The 20,785-nt window shown below is 36.2% G+C and overlaps 1 protein-coding gene across 1 annotated transcript in view; it reads right to left on the bottom strand.

Annotated features, from left to right (window-relative positions):
• RERG (RAS like estrogen regulated growth inhibitor) overlaps window positions 1-20,785 on the bottom strand; it is a 105,469-nt gene that overhangs the window by 6,887 nt on the left and 77,797 nt on the right. The window contains exon 3 of the mRNA XM_030841302.3: window positions 3,841-3,897. Coding sequence (XP_030697162.1) covers window positions 3,841-3,897 — 57 coding nt within the window. The remainder of the gene's footprint in view (window positions 1-3,840; window positions 3,898-20,785) is intronic.

Genomic DNA, 20,785 nt, shown 5'->3' with positions numbered 1-20,785 from the left:
TGCGGTCTAACCACAGACTAGCCACGTAATCTTGGATAAATTTACTTCTTTGGACTTGCTTCCTTATTTGCCAAATGACGATCTCAAAGTTCCTTGCTGTGCCAACATTAAATAGTTCTGTGAGTTGTCTGAGCACCTCTGCTTTAGTATCCAGTTGAGAGCATTTGTTCCGGGTGTGTCTCTCTTAGAATGAGCCTTTCCAAGCAGAGGGAATTGTAATGCAGGCAGGAAGAGCCAATCTCAAAATCAAAGTGTCAGTGTGTCCAATATGTCTCCCACTTCCTACCCTCACTCTTGTCTGAGCCTTTACTAACCAAGTAGAAACCATAATCCATTCAAACACAGGGTAGGGTGCCTCCTGGGTAGTAGTAGCCTCTCTCTCTCTCCAACTGCCCCCAACAAGCATAAGTACACGTACACACACAACTGTACACGATCTAAGCCTTTGTCCGTGTTCTCTACCATGATCAGCATTTTCTGAAGGTAGTATGACTCTCAGAGGTAGAGATTCAGTTCTTTCTTTGGAATCTAATCAGAACACAGAAGCTGTGCTGCACCCAGAGCACTGCTGCCACCTCCCTCAATCAGGGGTTTTTCCTGGCTAGGTGGTCCAAGTCCCAAATCCTAAAGGCTCCAGTGGTGGTTTGCGAAGGCAATTCACAGACCAGCTCTGGCCTCTGACAAAGATTTCACTGGTCCGTGGCGAAATGAGAAAAATTTAAGGAAAACTAAAATTGTCCAATGTAAGGGATTGAATTTTTTCTTAGATTATATCCTTCAAAACACTTGGAGGCTAATAATATTTCCTTCTTTTATGAAATGTAGCTGCCACCAGAATGTTTAGTTTTCCCTCAGCCTCTGAGCCTCCGTCCCTAACTGGAATTCCTGTGATAGTTCCTCTCCTTAAAAAAAAAATATCTAAATTTTGGGAATCACTTGCTGTTTTCTTTACAGAATTATCTGAAGCAAGAATTATCTGTAGCAAGCATTTTCTTTATAGAATTAGCTCAGAGCAATAGATATTCCCATGTTGTTAACATGTTGAGTGGTGTTCATCGTCTTCAGCGTCTCATGGAGCAATAATTCTGTTACAGGTTGAAAAAAGGCCCCATGTTTTGGAGGAAGGCTGTGCATTCAGAATTCAAAACTGTCCTTTGCAAATATGCCATTTTACTTTCTAGGTAGCTTTCCCTTTGGGTGGTGGTTTTGAAACTCTATAATAATAGTATGGAGTTACATACAGGAAATGCTTTGTTCATCTCGAATCAGATGGATTGGAAACTCCTGTAGGCTAGAACATTAGTGACTTCTAGTACTGAGTGTACACACACACACACACACACACACACACACACATCCAGTTTCCAGGGTGACTGAATGAAAGCCTCACCTGGGAGTGAGTCATCTATCTGATACTCCTGAAGTCAGATGAGCACTCTTGTTGCCTAGCAACTGCAATCCTTTTGGAGCAGCACGGTACAAGGTCACTCAATAAAATTTCATTCTTCTTTTTTTTTTTTTTTTTGCGGTACGCGGGCCTCTCACTGTTGTGGCCTCTCCCGTTGCAGAGCACAGGTTCCGGAAGCGCAGGCTCAGCGGCCATGGCTCACGGGCCCAGCCGCTCTGCGGCATGTGGGATCCTCCCAGACCGGGGCGCGAACCCGTGTCCCCTGCATCAGCAGGCGGACTCAACCACTGCGCCACCAGGGAAGCCCAAAATTTCATTATTCTTAGTGAAGGAAGCCCGAGCTACAGATAACTGATGCAGGAGATTTCTATTAATAGCTGTCATTTTTCAGAAGGAATAAAACCAAAGGGAAAATGGTTCACCCAAGACTAATTAAAAAGGAACATTAGTTACTAGAACATATTCAGAGAGAGCTCAAAAATTTTATGAGATCATTTTTTAGAAGCTTCATCTTTCATTGAGATGTACTGGTACAGCTAAATAAAATTATTATTTTTCTATTAAACTCCCATAAATTATCAAGATTCTCAGGGACTATAATCTTTATAAAACTTAGATAAGTAATAAAAACATAAGAGGAGAGTAAGCATTTACTTAGGTGGGGCAAACAATAGATAATGAATGATTTTTTCAAACCAAGTGCATTTTTAGATCCACATATATCATCTTAAGATTAGATTGTGGCTATATTAAAACATGTCAAAAATTATTGATGTTGAAAAACATTTTATTTAAAAGCAGAAACAGAGATGATTAATGAATGTAGAGACATGCTGTTCTCTTAGATTAAAAGATTAAATATCTTAAAGCTGTGAATCTTCTCAAAGTAATTTATAGTTTTAATGCAATTCCAATAAAAATTATGTCATGTTACGATAGAGTTTTAAAAATTGACCTGGAAGAATAAACTAGAGATAGTAGCCAAGATAATTCTGTAAAAAAGTAAAGAAGGAAGGCTTTCTCTACTGGGTTTCAACATGTTCTCAGGAACATACAATTATCAAAAGAGTGTGGTACTGGCATTGGATGTGAAAAGCAAATCTAGAACTGCAACCTCACATGCATGATCCCATGTATGAAAAAAAGGCAGCATTGGAAGCAGTGGGGAAAGGTGGGGATGGTTCAGTAAATAATAGGAAGACAGTTGGTCAACTATTTGGAAAAGATGTTGGGTCTTTACCTTTTACTTCTCAGTAAAATAAATTCTATAGATTAAAAAGTTAAAGATTAGATAAAATATAAGATCACTGTCTATTCCCTTCCCTGTTCAGTTTCCCTTTGTAATGCTTATCACTATTTGACATGTATATATTTGTTTTTTGACTCTTCTCTCTTCATTAGACTGTAAGTTCAACCAAAGCCCATGTTTTCTCCGTCTGCCTATTGATTTATCCGCAGCACCTAGAATCATCATAGGAGGCATTTAATACATACTTGTCAGATGAATGAGTGAAAGCAATGAAAGGAGGCACAAGGGGGAAGAAAGCCCCCTTTTAAACTGAATGTGTGTAACCTTGTAGTGATAAACACGAAAACAAAAAACAAACCAGGAATCACCTTGCCCCACTTCATCATTCTGAGGAAGGCCAGCTCGGTCTGGGACACTGTGCCTGTTAATGAAATGATGTATGCCTCTCTCTCTCCATATGGATTTCAAAGACATTGACCTTTACAAAACCAGCTGAGGTCCCGAAGCATACCAAACAAAAACTCAAAGGCTTAATTCAGAGTCAAATCGTAGCTTATTTGGAACCCATGGATTTTCAGTGTTATTTTGAAGATGAGAACTAAATAGATTACGAATAAGTACTCTGCTTTGGACTATGAAAAATACATGTGATGAATACCTCATCCATGAACACTACTGCTACTTTCAAGATCCAGAGATATCAATTTTTGCTGCTTTTTTATTTTTTAAATAGGCTTAAATCAGATTCATTGGAGAGAGGAGGGGGAGAAACATAGTTTATTTATACATTTTCCCAAAATGAGCATTCAGAAGTTTTATATTACTGTTATCCTCTCCTCCCCATGCCATTCTCTCCCATACCCAATTAGCCACGACCGCTGCATCCTCTTCCTCCCACTAGAATGATGCTACGTTTACTGATGGAAGAGCATCAAGTTGTACCCATTTCCTCCTTGTCTCTGGTTTGACCTGATTTCATTCTATGCATTAAAATTCCACAGGGTTCTAAGCACAGATGGCATGCAACGCACATCCATCTTCTTACAGGGCTTCTTCGTGTGATTTGATACGGCACTTCCCAAATAGCTGCAAGATGCTTCAAAATGTTGCAACAGAAAATGTCATTCTCTCTTTTGGGTCAAAACTTTGATCAGAGAGAAGGATGAAACAAAATTTGACCTACCGAGGGTGGGGTCATATTCCCAGATGAACCGTTTGGTCAGAAATCTCACTACAAGAGCTGTGGAAAAAAAGAACAACATTTCAATCAAATTTGTTAATTTTCTTATAGTTCTTACCCTCATCAGGAAAGAGAAATAGCCCATACAACTATATGTGTTTTATTTTTCCTGGGCATATAAACCCAATACAAACCCGATATATCGATTTATGTTTATTCAGATATTTTTAAAATTTCATATTGTGGCCTAAAAATTGGTGTAATGTTTTAATGGTTTGTTGTGCATTAATGAACATCTTAGATTTGTTCCTTTAGTCACAGAGTTAAAAACATCACAATGTGAAAATGCGCACATATACAGTTTTTAGCAAAACAATGAATGTAGCCATAAAGCATTACAATATGGATCTCTAAAGTTTGAATACTGATAATGATTGATAAAGACCAGTTAAAATGTGATGATTTTTACTGTAATGAAAAGATATTTGTATTATAAAAAATATTCAAAATTACAGATTTTATTAGTGAATCACTAAAGCTTCTCAAAAGTAAGGCCAATGAAGTACTTACTGTCAGGATCTGGAACTATGCTATTCACTTCACTTGCATGATCTCCTCTACCAGCGCTTCACCCCTGAGAGGCAGGTACTAGGATTGACCCCATTTTTCAGATAAGGAAACTGAGGCTCTGAGAGGTTAACTCATTTAACTCAGCTCACCTAGCTAGTTAGTAGCTGAGTCAGGATGTGAATTCAAGAGGCTGTTTCCGAAGCCTGTAATTTCTCCATTGTCTAAACTGAATTTAAGGCCAAGGCCATCTGGCTAATATTTAACTAGAAGGTGAGTCAGAAAAAGAGCGATGCTTGAGAGAGGTGGATTCTATTGTCCTTAAAAAACCGATGGGACACACGCTGAACATTTTCTTATTCTTGTATTATAGTTGAAAACAATGGTTTTTAATCTTAAAAAAAACTTTTTTTGGAGGAGAGTATCACAGACAGTTTAAAAATAGAATGTAAGCTTTGGACCCTTTCCCTGGGAAAATGTATATACACACAGTCTAGTATATAATTTCAGCAGGCTCACCAGCCCTTTGAATACCCTTGATGGTCTTTCTGGGATCCCACTGACCTTAACTAAAGAATCAATGTCTACTGTATTTAATCATTTAAAAATGTCTATTATGGTAGTTTTACTGAAATGCCCTTTATGTAGTAGTCTATAAAGATAATCCTTGGAGAAACAAGACTATTGAGTTGAAAGTCACTGTCAGTCTCTCCTTTGTCCACTGCCTCTGTTAAGATCAACAGGGTATATACCCTCCTACCGCAGTGGTTTATATGAGAGATCCCAGTGCAAATTGCAATGAAAACCTCATAAAACAGACTACAAGTAAACGTGCCTTGGCTGGAGACTGAAAGCAGCAATGTTCTTTCTAATTACAGAGTGTGAGGCCGAATTTGAGCCAAAATATTTGCAGTGCCTAAAGTAGCAAGGCCACTGACCCTATAATACTTCCCACAGTGAGTGTACGTGTGGTTTGATCTTCAACTTGCAGAGTCTGTCACTGTCCACTCTCTTGAGACTGTCTTTTTTTTTTTTTCATGTAAGAAACTGTAAGCCCTAGACAGATATTCTTCTGTTTTTCAATTGTCAGTGTTAGTCAACATAACTGCTTACAGTATTCAAAGAGTTTCACATTTTGTCAGAACATGGAGTTTTAACTCAAAAGGTTGTGACCTAGAAAAATTCATTTATCTGGCATCTTCAAGCCATGAGCTATTAAATTAAAAATTTACAAAAAAATTAACAAAATTTTTTACATAACTGAAGTTTGAAGTACCCCAGTTCCCAGACCATTTAAATTTAATCATTTCTCAAAGAAATCTTTATAAAATGTTTTAGACAGGCCATTGCCTTTCAAAACCAAGTATACCGAGTAGAACTAAATCACTCTTAAACGTTTGGATCTTAGTTAAGAATCTTGATTAGTGCCCTGTGTAGTTATGTGGCGATACTTTTAGAAGCTGTAGAGTCATTGAGGCAAAACAATTCTAAAGCGCTAGGGCTTTTGCGTATTTTTAATGTTTGGTTATCTAAATATAATTTTTCATATACACGCATATATAATATTTTCCTCCCTGAAATACCATGGCTTTCTCTCTCTCTTTTTTTTTTTTTTTTTTTTGCGGTACGCGGGCCTGTCACTGTTGTGACCTCTCCCGTTGCGGAGCACAGGCTCCGGACGCGCAGGCTCAGCGGCCATGGCTCACGGGCCCAGCCGCTCCGCGGCATGTGGGATCTTCCCGGACCGGGGCACGAACCCACATCCCCTGCGTCGGCAGGCGGACTCTCAACCACTGCGCCACCAGGAAAGCCCCATGGCTTTATCTTTTTGCCACGGTTTCCGAGACCACCTCTAATAACCTATCTATAAATGTACTTTGTTACTTTTATTATTCCAAAGATGGATAAGCCGTATTAACAAGGTTGTTAGAATTTTGCCTAATATTGGAGTAAATTAGTTCTGGGGTTTGGTTTTAAACAATTTGTTCCAAGAATATAAAAATGATTCTGGTGCACCTTTGAGTTATCATTTTGTTGTTGATAACGTCGTTCCTGCTTACTCCTGGGTTTTGGGCTTAGTTTCAGATTGTCACCTTGCAATGGGCAGTGCTGCTCGGCTTAATCAATGAAATCAATCTACACATTTTTAAAGGGGTCTACATCTTTATGTCATGGTTATTTTAACAAAAGAATCATACATTTAAAAATATTCAATCTACTTCAAATGCAGTAAAAATCATCAAAAGCCATTTTGAAAAATGGACATGTCATATATTCATTTTTTGAAAACATGTTTTCATCTCTCACAGATTATTCATGGAAAAGACAAATGCATTTTATATATTATTAAGTTTTCAATAATATCATAATGTAAAATTATTAGTCAAAAGAATGAAAATAATTTTATATCTTTGGAAATGATATCTGCTAAAGGCTTTATTGTTATTTAAATTGAGGTGCGTAAGTGACATTCACCATTTATTGATGCAATTACAAAACTTCACCAGTATTATTTCATCCCTAGTTTTATTATAATTTTATTACGAAATATAATTTTCATATGGGATATATCTTATCAAGTCTCACCTCCTCCACCACGACTACTCTCATCACATGGTTTTACCTCTTAACGATAATACAATTGCTTTCTCAGTGGTGTCCCTATTTTAACTGCACCCCCCAGTACTCCCTTACACTACTCTCCACACAGCAGCCAATGATTCTGTTAAAACTTGAACGAACTCTCACATCTTTTCCCCAAACGTTCGCTGACCTCATCTCATTGAATAAGTATTTTTCGAGTGACTTCTCTGTGCCAGGTTCTGTTTTAGCTGTTTGCAATAATCCAGTAAACAATTGAGACAAAGATCTCTGAACTTACCAAGCTTATATTCTTCTAGGAGGAGACAGATAAAAAATAAAAATAATAAATAACAATAGTCTGTTAGAGGTGTTAAGTGCTATCAGATAAAATAGGAAGAGCAAGGTAAGGGGGATTCAGCATTGGGAGATGAGGGTGTGAGAGTTATTATTTAAGATTGGGTGACCAGGGTAATTCTTGATGTGACCAGGGTAATTCTTGATGAGAAGGTGATAGAAGAAAGAGATGAGGGAAGATATGTGGGGGGAACAGTGCTTCAGGAAGAGGGAACAGCCAGTGCAAAGGCCCTACAGCAGGAATGTGTGCTTGATATGCTCAAGGAATATTAAGCAAGCCAGTATGGCTAAAGCAGAATGAGCAATAATAAGTATAGTAGTTGATTAGGTTATTTCCTGTCTGTCACGATTATCAGTGTAAGCTAGTTTCCAACAAAACGGAAAATTCACTAAGTAGAACTTAATCGAAAGAAATATTATTAAAAGCGACATCAAGATAATAAATAAATAGGATAAAATTCTGTTTATAAGCAAGAGTTAGATGGGAAAGTTTCTATATTAAAATAGCCATACTATTTCTAAAGGTTAACAAGATTGGGATAGTTTTTCAAAATAATTGCTGATGACATTATCACGATGAGGCAGACATCTGAAGTACCAGCTGTAATGACTAGAATGATATTTTTAAATGAAAATTGATTGGATGTAATCTGTGCAATAAACCAACTTTTAGAAAGAAATGAACTTTTCAAGGTAAATGAAAACTAACACACATGATATTCTTATACTTTAAAAAAATTTAAGAGATAAATTCAAGAGAGATTCAGACAGAACTTTCAAAGGTTACTTTTTAGACTCATATTCTTAAAAAAAATCCTATTATGTATGTCATTATTTTTCACTTATACAATCATGAAACAACTTGATTAACAATCTGTATAATACAACTGTGTTGTAAGATACTTAAGCATATGAGACCTCCTAAATATTTGTGATCATTGTCTTTTCTCTAGGTCTCTTAAAGATGTATCCTTATTATTAAAAATCTAGTCTTTTTGTCTGAAAGGAACTTTTATCTCTTTACTGATGCATATTGAATGTGTTCTTAGTTAAAACAGTTTCCAATTACCTGTCCTTTCCAAACTCTGGCTTTCTCATCTATAATATATGGATAGCAATATCACCCTGTGGCTCATAGTTGATTCTTTTGCTTCTCCTGGATCCTCATATACCTCTGCAACATGAATTTCAATCATTTCCCATAGCACTCCTTACATCACCCCACCAGACTGATTGTACTCCTTACTAACATCACGCATATTCATCTCTTAATGCCTCTAATCACATTGTTACTGCTGCCTTGAAAGTGCTTATCTAACTAGTAAAATCCTAATCATCCTTCAAAATCTAGTTCAAATATAACCTCCTTTATGAAACCTTTCCTTTCTTTCTGTATCAGTTAGCAATTGCCATGTAACAAATACAACCCCAAACTCAGTAGCATACAACAATAAGCATTTATTATGGGAAAATTATCATGTGCTTATAGAATTGTGGTCAGTTGATTATCTTGGGAAAAAATCCAACTGAAAAGTGTTTAAAATAGTTAGGTCAGAGTTTTTAGGATAGGAAAAGAATTTCTGCTTCAATTGAGAGTACTTCAAGGAACATTAACTTTCACCTGCCCATTTTGACTAACTTTTGAACTTGCCTTTGATCCTGGTAACACACCCAGTGAAAACCCTTAATTTCATATTGTGCTAAGATGGTGCTCATTATCTCCTACATTCATATCATAATGAAAAGTTATTGTGAATATGTATTAAGTGATGTATATGGTTTTTATTCGGTAACCTGCAGGACTTTCATACAAAATATATTTATTTTTAAATTGTAAGACCAGGTAACTTTTAAATACTTTTAAATGACCTTCCACAAGAGTCTATTTAATTTAGAGCAATTATTTCACGAAGAGTTTTAATTATACTGTGAAAAACAAACAAAAACTTTTGTTATAGGAAAAGAAAGCAGATATGGATAATACTAGCATAATCAGAGTCCATTCTGGGTTATAAGTATATTTACTGCCCGTTATCTGAAGTATTTTTCCTATTTTTTTACAACCAAACTTCTCAATGTTTAATACACATGTTAAAGCTTAAAAACCATGAAAAAACATTATAATAAACTTACACAGTATCCCATTTGTGAAACTTCTCAAAATTATGATGCATAGAAGATAGGATGTCTCTCTTTTCCTCTTCTTCCTGTTTCTACTTCATTACACTACTTACACTGTAACTACTTGGCCAGCAAAAAATGTGAAACAATGGTATACATTACCAAGCTTAAATGGGTGGCAAGAGTCAACACTAAATTGCTTTCAGTTTGAATTTCATGAGTGATAGGGAAAATGTCACAATAAGTAAAATATGTGAAAAATCATGAAAAAGAGAAAGAGGAAAGAGTTTAATACCACTTGGGAATGGTTTCCTCACTTCACTAAGCACAGCCTCAATTTAAACAATATCATAAAAATTATAATGGGAAAACAGTAAGAAAAAAATAGTGCAGTTTTGTCGGTACTGTTATCCACCTTCCTTTATTGAGTGTGTGCTATCAGATCAGGTGCTGTGCTGTATCTTTACATGTATATGTTTACTCTTCATTGCCCCATAGCATGGAATATATGCATGTGATTATGTATATGGATACACATATTATAGGTATGTGTGTACCTCAAGGAAGAAATTGAGGCTCAGATTATTTACATTTCTTCCTGAAATATGTGCCCACTTGTCTGACACCAGTGTGTCACCCTCTCTCATTTAGTGGAAGCCCCTCTTTTTACAGATGAGGAATTTGCCACTAGAGAGCTGACAAGTCTTATTGGTATACTCCTCTATTGTTACTAGACTCTTAATTTGAAAAATTTCAGGGAGAAAGTTGTATGTACTTTAGAAACAGGGTCTATTTTGAAGAAAATATATTGTTTAGTCACCTAACACTGCTTTTGTGACCAAAAAAGGGATCAAAACCCTGGTGAAAATAAAGGCTTGAAATGTCTCTAGAAAAAAAGTGAGTTTCTAGACGCTTCTAAACACTCCTGGGCTTCTTTTCTTGCCTTCGTGTGGGGCACTGACCCTACTCCTTTCATTCTGTAATGCATGGTGTACTAACACACAGGGAGAAAATGCAATCATCCTGATGGTATCATTTGGCTTCATCGGAACGTGGTTTGCTGTATGTTTCTTCAAGGTTGCTTTCAAGGTTAATAATTATTATTTTAAATACAATGCAGAGATCCTTACTCATTTTGAGTGTCCCATAAATAATTTCAGGCTGATTTCTTTTTTAACTTTGCACGGTGGAAAGTCCAAAGAAGCTAAAAACTAGTCAGCATATTAAGTAGGTAACCCAGAATGGAACTAAATCAATGAAAGGGAAAAAGATGTATTTAGAAAGCAATAGACTCATAGATAATGTTACTATTCACCAGAGCATTTCTACTTGTGGTAACCAGTGAAGGATCACCTCCTCTTTCAAGTCTTCCCTGGCCTTCCCAAGCCGTTAATCACTCCCTATGTGATATGAAATTGTCACTTGTTTCTTCTCTATTATAAAACGTGCACAGCTGTCTTGTAAATTATTCACTTATACTACCTTATGTGTTACAAATTGTGAGTGACCTGAGATCAGAGATTAAGCTTTGTTCACCTTTATCTCCCATGGCTGGCATACTGCCTGATACATGATATGTGCTCAATAAATATTTGAAGAAACCAATGAGGAAACAATTAAAATCTGGATAAATTATTTGGCCCCCGTATTACTACTGTACTCAGGTTGGTACTCTAGTGTGCTTTTATTATCTGAAAACATCTTCTTTACAGCGGAACTTCCAGTGAATATATAGCACCACTTCTCAGGTTCAATGCCTACTTCAGATGTCTATTGAAAACCTGATTCGTCAACCTACAGGACCCTCCAGGCCCCTTCTCTCGGGCCAGAGGAAACCACAGCCCCAGACCTCATATTACTATCAGCCCTAAGTTTAACTCCAAACCTTCAGTGTTCATAAGCGTCAGGGAAATAAAAATGAGCTTACTTACAGAAATAGAGCGAATTCTACCTTAGACCTGTGGAAAGAGTTTATTGCTGAATACATTAATTTTGTAGAACTAAGTACCTATTTAATAACTATATGAGCTGTTGGATTAAAGTGTATATACTCTTAGAAAATACCACTTAAGTAGATTTTAGTTATGATTTAAATAAAGACACTAATGGAACTTCTGGAATGCTAACTATCAAAAGGGTAGTTCGTATTGAATATTGACTACAAGCTTATTTATTTCTCATAAACACTCTCAAAAGTAGGAATTAATGTTCCTATTTTACACATAAGAAACCTGAACTGAAAAGTAAATAAACTTGTCTATTTTGCAGAGCAGTCAAGTGACAGAACTGATTGAACCCAGGTTTGTTGACTTTAAAATGCATGCTTTTTCTAATGTCCAATATTTACCACTATATTTTAATATTTCTATGGATATGATTTAATTCTGAATGGTTGGAATTGTTTTCCCTATGAGCTTACATCTGACAAAGAGGCATGCTTTGAAGAGTGCATTTTTTCTTCATGACTAGATTTCTTCATCCTCAGTGGAGGGAATATCCATGACCAGAAACCATGGCAACACAGAAAGAGAATATGAATTTCAAGATGCAAGAAGGAAATTTTATATAAATAAGATTTTTGTTTTTCTCTTGAAAAGGTCTTTAAAAGATGGAGCAAAAGAAAAAAACAAGTGTGCAATGATACAGACATAAAGTAGTGTATGATAAGCAACTGTTTTCTTACTAGTTTCCTCAGTCATTAACAAGTTCCTTCTTTCAACAACACAGAATAGAATGTCAGGAAACATTTTAGGCAGTGAAGAAGACAGCACAGAAAATAAGACACGGTTCCTATTTTCGAGGAGCTGAGAATTTGCACTTTTGCATGTTCCAGGAAAAATCAAAAGACATGTGGGTAATTTAGAATGTTGTCTAAGTCCTGTTATGACGCCTGGGCAAAAGAAGGAAGGCCAGAGTGAGGTGAGTCTAACCGACTTAAGTGCCTCAAAGCGAGAAAACCTTCTTGTGTTTTCCAGAAGAGAAAGTGTAATATACAAAATCAGAGTCATATGTATAAAGTGTCAATCCTACGATTGCTTCTGTTCCATCTTTCAGATGGATGGGGTTTGGCTAAAATATAAGAGGAAGTTCAGTTTTACCTTTTTCCTTCCCTCACCCTGACCTCAATCATCCTCCTGTCAAATCAAGCCTCCAGATAAAATTTCCCTATTCCCCACCCCCTGGATCTGACACTTCTGGTCTTTTGTACTTTATTCCTGGGTCTCTCTTCAACCACCAAGCCCCAAGTTCATGTTCTTCCTTTTAGCAGGCTTCTCTTTCTCTGAATACACTAGTCTCCCCCAAAAAACTTGGGCCATTGTGCCTCAAATCAAGGACTGAACTATGGAAATCTCAGCACAAAGATTTGATCTAGAAGGACCTGTGGGGGACAGCACAGCTCTTTGAAGTTTGGGCTTAACAGCTGCAAGTATGGCTGAAACCAAGAATGTGGCACTTTGGAATCTCAGGACCCCTAGTCAAAGCAGACTAAAAGCCCTTTCTTCACTGAAAGGTTATGGAAATAGGCTGCCCTGGAAATGAGATGACAAAAAAAGCACCCGGAAATTGTGTGACTTGAAATGTCAGATCTTTTTTTTTTTAATTTTTAAAAATTATATTGAAGTATAGTTGATTTACAATGGGCTAATTTTTGCTGCACAGCAAAGTGATTCAATTATACATATATATTCTTTTTCATCCTCTGAAATGTCAGATCTTAAGGAGAGGGGCTCAGAGCAAAGATGTGTGCACAGAAATCAGATTTCAGATTTACTGATATCTAAATTTAATATTTTCAAATGCTTCTTGTATGGCTCTCTCATTAAGTCTTTCTCTCCTCCCCACATATATGAGATTTACACACATTTATTTAATCATTAAATATTTATTTATCACTGTGCTAGACATGAAAGAAAGCAAGACAGAGGATTCCCTAAGCAAGATCTTTGCAATGACTTCATATTAGACCTAAATTGTGAGCTAGGTCTTGGATGAGTTGAAATTGCTAACTTAGGGAGAGTACTGTAAGCAAAGAGCATCATGTTCAAAGGCCTCCCATGAGTCATGGGAGACCCTGGTTCATTTAGGAATCACAAGCAGTTCAGCGTAGGTTGAGTGGTGTGTGGATGGAGCTATGTAGGGGGTAGGTTGTGAGGTTCTTCACAGCCCAGACTATGAAGGAGCTTATATGTCACATTGACGAGCTTGGATTTTACAGTGAAATCTGTGGGCACACACAGGTTCTGAGTAGGGAGATGGCTCAATTTGAGCTGGCTACCTATGGAAATTGTTCACTGATTCGTTGTACAAAGTGTGAGAGAGGGATTGGTCTATATGGAATAAAAGTCTGAGTTATTCTCTGAGGCAGAATATAATGGAGAAATTAGTTAAGTGCAAGTGAGGTTGGATTGAACACGTTGAACATGAGACATTAATGAAAACATCCAGGTAGAGAAGTCTCATCTCTCCGTCCATCCACCCATCCATCCACCCATCCATTCATCCATCCATCCATCCATCTTCTATGCTTCTATTTATCTACCCATCTATCATACATTCAACATTTATTTATTAAATGCCTGTCATGTCCCAGTCACTGCTAAGCACTGTCCCATAGGCAGCTGACATCATAGCATGAAGCTGGAGAGAGTTGATAATTGCTAGAATGATACTTTCTAGTGATTGGCAAATGCAATGGGCATAGTTAAGATGCTCAATGTAGATAAAGAAAAGAGGTCTTAGCACAGAAGTGCTATCTATCTTCAATGTCATCTCATGGTGACTTCTCTTGATTCTTATGTTCTCCTCCTTCTCAGCTCCTAAAATTTCTAGCTGAACTAAAAAATTTAACAGATCTAGTCAGGGGACAAAAATTTGTTCATATAACCATAGTTTCTGAAGCAGTCCCATCCCCCATTCCCTACTCCCTGCTCTATTTCCTGTGATGGTCAAAATAAATTGACATAAAAAACATTTAAGCCCCATAAAAACATGGAGATTGAGCAATTTAATGGGAATTTTAAATTAATGCAGTATAAAAGTGGTTGCTTTATAATGCCAGAAGTTCAAATGAGATGTAAATTAGTTCCAGATGGGGGTCTAAGGATTGCTTTTATATTATTGTTTATTTAAGCCTGAACATTTTGACTTGTCCTGCATTCTGACAAAAATATCACTCTGAGAAAGAGTTACAGAATTAAAGTCAGTTCTCTGTGCAGGAAATTTTTAAAGATAAATGGTGTAATCTCCAAGAATTATTAGGGAGATGCTTTTGTATCTGAAAACCTAGCCTTGGAGTCTAGCTTCAGTGCATTTCAAGTCTTGAAAATCGACTTACTTTGGTATGGAATGGTAAGGTAAGGATTTGGTACTGACAACAGTGCTTTAGGATGACAAATGAGAATGGGAAAAAAAGCAGGACCATGACTTATAATTCTTAACGTGTTTGATAGGGAGTAGAGATTTGAGAATGCTTGTAGAGTATGTAAAGTCAAGAAAAAACTTTATATTAAATTAAAAATTAGCTTGTATGATTGAATAACAATAAATTTTCCAGAATTTAAATTGAAAGTAGAAACAAGAGAAATTAACTTTGAAATATGGTAATCAGCTGATTTGGCTTTGTCTCTTCATTTGTTTTTGAAGGTTAATAAGTCAAAAGCTATGGATTCTGTGCCCAGGAATTCGAACCAGTTTTATGTAAGTTGGAAATTATTATTCATTTTAATCATAATTCATTTTAATTATAATTCAATTTAATTATAATTTAATTATAAGTGATCCTTAAGAAATAAATTACCAGATTTCCTAAGCCAGAGTTTTAAATTTAATAATTATTTTCATTAAAATAATATTTTATACCAAGCCATTATATTTAAGAAGAATTACCTGTCTTGTATTAAGTATTTTTTCTAAATTTTTCAAGAGATTTGGATATAAAATTTTAATTTTTACTCTTTTTTGGAAGAGGAACGTGTATGGTGTTAATGTCTGAATTTCTTTTCCTATGCTTATATTACGAGAACACACAAGAAATTGGCAACTGGAAACATATGGAATTTGTTGGAGCATAAAACTGATTCAGAATGACTAAATATCCCAGAGAAGCAGAGGAATATCTCATATGATCCCCACTGAATGCCTTCTTTTACAAAGAACCAAGGATCTTATAAGTTATTCCTCTCACACATGGCCTCTGCTTCAGACTCATTTTGGTTCCTGCCTATATGGGCACAAATGGATTTAAGAGGCTGTGTCTATGACTCTGGTCTTGAAGACTTACCTCTAGCAACTGGGTGTCTCCATTTGTAGCCCCATCACCACTCCTATTGCTATCTTCATAACCTCATAAGATAAAAACAAAACATGGAGCCTTAAAAAAGTCAGAGTTTATATGGAGAACTAGAGCTTGGCAAAATAAGACTGTAAGTGAGAGGAATTGTCAGAGATTGGGTTGGAAAAGGGCCCACACTATGAACAACATATAAGCCAAGCTAAGATATTTCTACTTATGCTTAAGATAATGAGAAGCCATTAAGATATTATAAACACAAAGATGACATGATCATCTTTTTGTTTTATAAAGGCCACTGCTATTTCAGTGCCAAGGTAAGGCTGGAGACAGGAGGACTAGTTAAGGAGCTATTCCAGTACTACAGAAGGAAAAATTCACTCCTACCCACCAGTAAATGTGTCAAGTCATAATTGGAATTATACAGTATATAGTCTTTTCAGTCTGACATCTTTCACTTAGCAATATGCATCTTAATTTCTTCCATGTCATGTCCTGCCTTGAGAACTTATTTCTATCTATTGCTGAATATTCCATTGTATGGGTATACTACAGTGTATCCAGTCACTAGCTGAAGAACATCTTGGATGCTTCCAATTTGGGGCAATTATGTTTTGGCCATAAATATTCACAGGAAGGTATTTATGTAGACATAAGTTATCAGATAGTTTGGGTAAATATTTAGGAGCAAAATTGCTGGATTATAGTAAGACTACATTTAGCTTTATAAGAAACTGCCAAACTGTTTTCCAAAGTGGCTGTACCATTTTGCATTCCCATCAGAAATGAACGACAGTTTCTGTTGCTCTGTATCCTTGTCAGCATTTAGTATTGTCAATTTTCTTTTGATTTTTTTTTTTTTTGCCATCCTATTAAGTGGGCATTTTTATCTCACTGTTGTTTTCTTACAATTCTCTAATGACAGATAAGGTTGGGAATAATCTTTCATGTAATTGTTTGCTATCCATATATCTTCTTTGGTGAGGCATCTGTTCAGATCTTTTATCCCTTTGAAAAAAATAGACTTTATTTTTTAGAGCAGTTTTAGGTGTTCTGCCTTGCCATCCCTCCCTCTCTCCTAACTCCTGGCTACCACTAATCTTTTTATTGTCTCCACAGTTTTGCCTTTTCCCAGAATGTCATATAGTATGAGAGTTCCTGTTGCTCCACATCATTGCCAACATTTGGTGTTGTCAGTGAGATTTTGGCCATTCTAATAGGTGTGAATGGTTTATCATTGTTGTTTTCATTTTCAAATCTGTAATGACATATGATGTGTAACATCTTTTTATATACTTATTTGGCTTCTGTGTTTTTTCTTTGGTGAGGTATCTTCAGATATTCTGACCATTTTTTAATTGTGTTGTTGTTTTATTTTTGAGTTTTAAGAGTTCTTTGTATATTCGGGATAGCAGTCCTTTATCAAAATATCCTTTGCAAATATTTTCGCTCAGGCTGTGCCTTGTCTTCTCATTCTCTTGAAAGTGTCCTTCACAGAGCAGAAATTTTTAATTTAGAAGTTTTTAATGATTTTCATCAATCATTTCTTTCATGGATTGTGCCTTTGGTATTGTATCTAAAAAGTCATTGCTATACCCAAGGTCACCTAGATTTTCTCCTATGATATATTCTAGGAGTTTTATAGTTTTTCATTTTATATTTAGGTCTATGATCCATTTTGACTTAATTTTTGTGAAGGGTATAAGGTCTGTTATATAGATTTTTTTTTTTCATGTGGATATTCAGTTGTTTCAGTACCATTTGTTGAAAGACTATCTTTGCTCCATTGTATTGTCTTTGCTTCTTTGTCAAAGATAGTTGGCATTATTTATGTGAGTTTATTTCTGGTCTTTATTGTGTTCCATTGATCTATTTGTCTATACTTCACCAATACTACACTGTCTTGATTACTGTAGCTTATAGTAAATCTTGAAGTCAGGTAGTTTCAGCTCAACTTTGTTCTTCTCTTTCAGTATTGTGTTGGCTATTCTGGGTCCTTTCCCTCTCCATATAAACTTTAGGATTAGTTTGTCTATGTTCACAAAATAACTTGCAAGGACTTTGATTGGGATTGTAGTGAATCTTTAGGTCAAGTTGGGGAACGTTGTCATCTTGGCAATATTGAGTCTTCCTATATATAAACATGGAATTTATTTAGTTCTTGGATTTTTAAAATCAGAGTATGGTAGTTTTCCTCATATACATCTTATACATATTTTATTAAATTTCTATATAATCATTTCATTTCGGGGGTGCTAATAAAAATGATATTATGGGGACTTCCCTGGTGGCGCAGTGGTTGAGAGTCCGCCTGCCGATACAGGGGACACGGGTTCATGCCCTGGTCCGGGAAGATCCCACATGCTGCGGAGCGGCTGGGCCCGTGAGCCATGGCCGCTGAGTCTGTGCGTCCGGAGCCTGTGCTCTGCAACGGGAGAGGCCACAACAGTGAGAGGCCCACATACCGCAAAAAAAAAAATTATATTATGGGCTTCCCTGGTGGTGCATCGGTTAAGAATCTGCCTGCCAATGCAGGGGACATGGGTTCAAGCCCTAGTCCAGGAAGATCCCACATGCCACGGAGCAACTAAGCCCGTGCGCCACAACTACTGAAGCCCGCACTCCTAGAGCCCGTGCTCCGCAACAAGAGAAGCCACCGCAATGAGAAGCCCGCGCACCACCATGAAGAGTAGCCCCCGCTCACTGCAATTAGAGAAAGCCCATGTGCAGCAACAAAGACCTAACTCAGCCAAAAATAAATAAATTTAAAAAAATGATATTATGTTTTCAGTTTCAAATTCCACTTGTTCGTTGCTGGTATAAAGGAAGGCAATTGACTTTTTTAAAAATTTAATTTAATTTATTTATTTTTATGCAACAGGTTCCTATTATCTATTTTATATATATTAGTGTATACATGTCAATCCCAATTTCCCAATTCATCCCGCCCCCCCCCCCCATTTTCCACTCCTTTGTGTCCATACGTTTGTTCTCTACATCTGTGTCTCTATTTCTGGGAAGGCAATTGACTTCTGTGTTTTAATCTCATGCTGCAACCTTGCTATAATCACTTATTATATCCAGGAGGTTTCTTTCTCTTTGTCTCTTCTTTTGGATTTCCTACATATATGTGATGGCATTATTTCCTTCTTTCCAATCTGTATACCTTTTATTTTCTTTCCTCGTCTTATTGCATTGGCTAGAATATCCAATACAGTGTTGAAAAGGAGTGGTGAAAAGGTCGTCCTTTCCTTTTTTCTGATCTTAGCAAGAAAATTTCTTGTGTCACACCATTAATTATAATGTTAGCTGTTGGGGTTTTTTTTGGTAGATATTCTTTATTAAGTTATTCCTCTCTATTCCTAGGTTGCTGAGAGTTTTCATCATGAATGAGTGCTGAATTTTGTCAAGTGCTTTTTCTGCACCTATTATTGTGATCATGTGATTTTTTTTCTCTTGCCTGTTCATGTGATAGTTCCATTAGCTTATGTCTAGGTAAGCTAATCTTGGCTATAATTTTCTGTATTCACATGTCTCTCTCTAGATTTCAGGATATGGTATATTGCTCAGCAACTTCAATTTTTTTGATTGGACCAAAAAAGGTAATTGATTTTGTTTGTTCAGCTTTTTTGTTGCTGTTGTAAGGATAAGAGTGATGATTTAGAAGCTCTTTACATTTCAGGGCTGAAATTGGAAGGTTGCTTAGATATTTTACAGGATAAGTAGGTTTCAGAGCTTCTTCATCTTACTGTTATTTCTGCCTTTTCAGTATTCTCTCACTGTTCTTTCAGCTCAGCCATATGTGATATATATTCTAGTATTTTTCATGTGTGCAATGCGAAATGGATTTCACTGACCTACATTGGCATCATAGGACTTAGAAACAGCGTTCAACTAACAAGTATTTAATATTTCACCATTAGTTTTATTTAGTTTTTTCTAACTCTTTCAAGTTACTCATAGTCACCTAACTTTAGACATATACACATATATATGATTACATACTCTTAATTATCCTCTACTAATAAATAAAAATGTGTTAAATTTTTTCATATACTCTTAAACCTACATGTGTTATCTTTTAGTCTTAATAATCCCAGAGTCATTGTTTTCTTCAAATGAACAAGTTATACTTCAGATTCACTTTGCTAGCCTTATTTTCTTTTCAACGCAAATGACACAAGGATATTCTCTTGCTAGCAATTTCTCTAACAGTAAATTGTGAGGCAAGACCAATATCTAATATCTAGAAATTAATGAACACAGAACAATGTTTCTATGTTGCTCACTAGGGTATTTTATAAGAAGATTTCACTTTATAATTCCCTTTGTTCTGAAATAAATTAATTTTAAAAGCTCACCAAATGATTGTCCTGTTCATTTATTTATTATATACATGATCCTAATATGTGTGTATGGCTGGTAACGCTCATGTGGTGTAATTTGAGTGTCAACTATAGATTATTTGGTGGTGAATTATCAACTAGTCTCTTTTTCTATTTTAATTTTTCTAGCATCTTCTCTGGATAATAAAAATAATATTTGGGGTCTAAAGGAGGAGAGAAGAGAGGGAGTGTGGGGAGAGAAGAAATTAAAAAATGTAATACCAGTCCCTCTTGTTAGATCAAATTAAACTACTAAAAAATTCACTGGCGTGTAAGGACATTGATTGGAGGCAGAGACACATCAGAAAAGAAGTGATATGATCTGAGTGCTCTGCAGATAATAGACTATCAGGAGGAGGGCAAGGGAAGAAGTAGGGAGAACAATTTGGAGGTTATTGTGATATCTGAGATCATGGCAGCTTGGACCAGGGAGGAGCCATGGAGGTGGTGGGAAATAATCAGATTTGCTTTTGGACTGGCTACAGAGTATGAGAAGGAAAGAAGGTTGGAGGATGACTCCAAGGTTTATGACCTAAGAAACTAGAAAGATGAAGTGCCCTTTCCTTACATGGGGAAAAACTATGAGTAGGGAAGATTTTAGAGGAAAGATCAGGAGTCAGTTTTGAACAAGATAAGTTTGTGATATCTT

This window comes from Globicephala melas, chromosome 10 (genome assembly GCF_963455315.2).
Source record: "Globicephala melas chromosome 10, mGloMel1.2, whole genome shotgun sequence".
In the NCBI taxonomy this organism is placed as follows: Eukaryota; Metazoa; Chordata; class Mammalia; order Artiodactyla; family Delphinidae; genus Globicephala; species Globicephala melas.
This window is presented reverse-complemented; position numbering and strand designations above follow the sequence as displayed.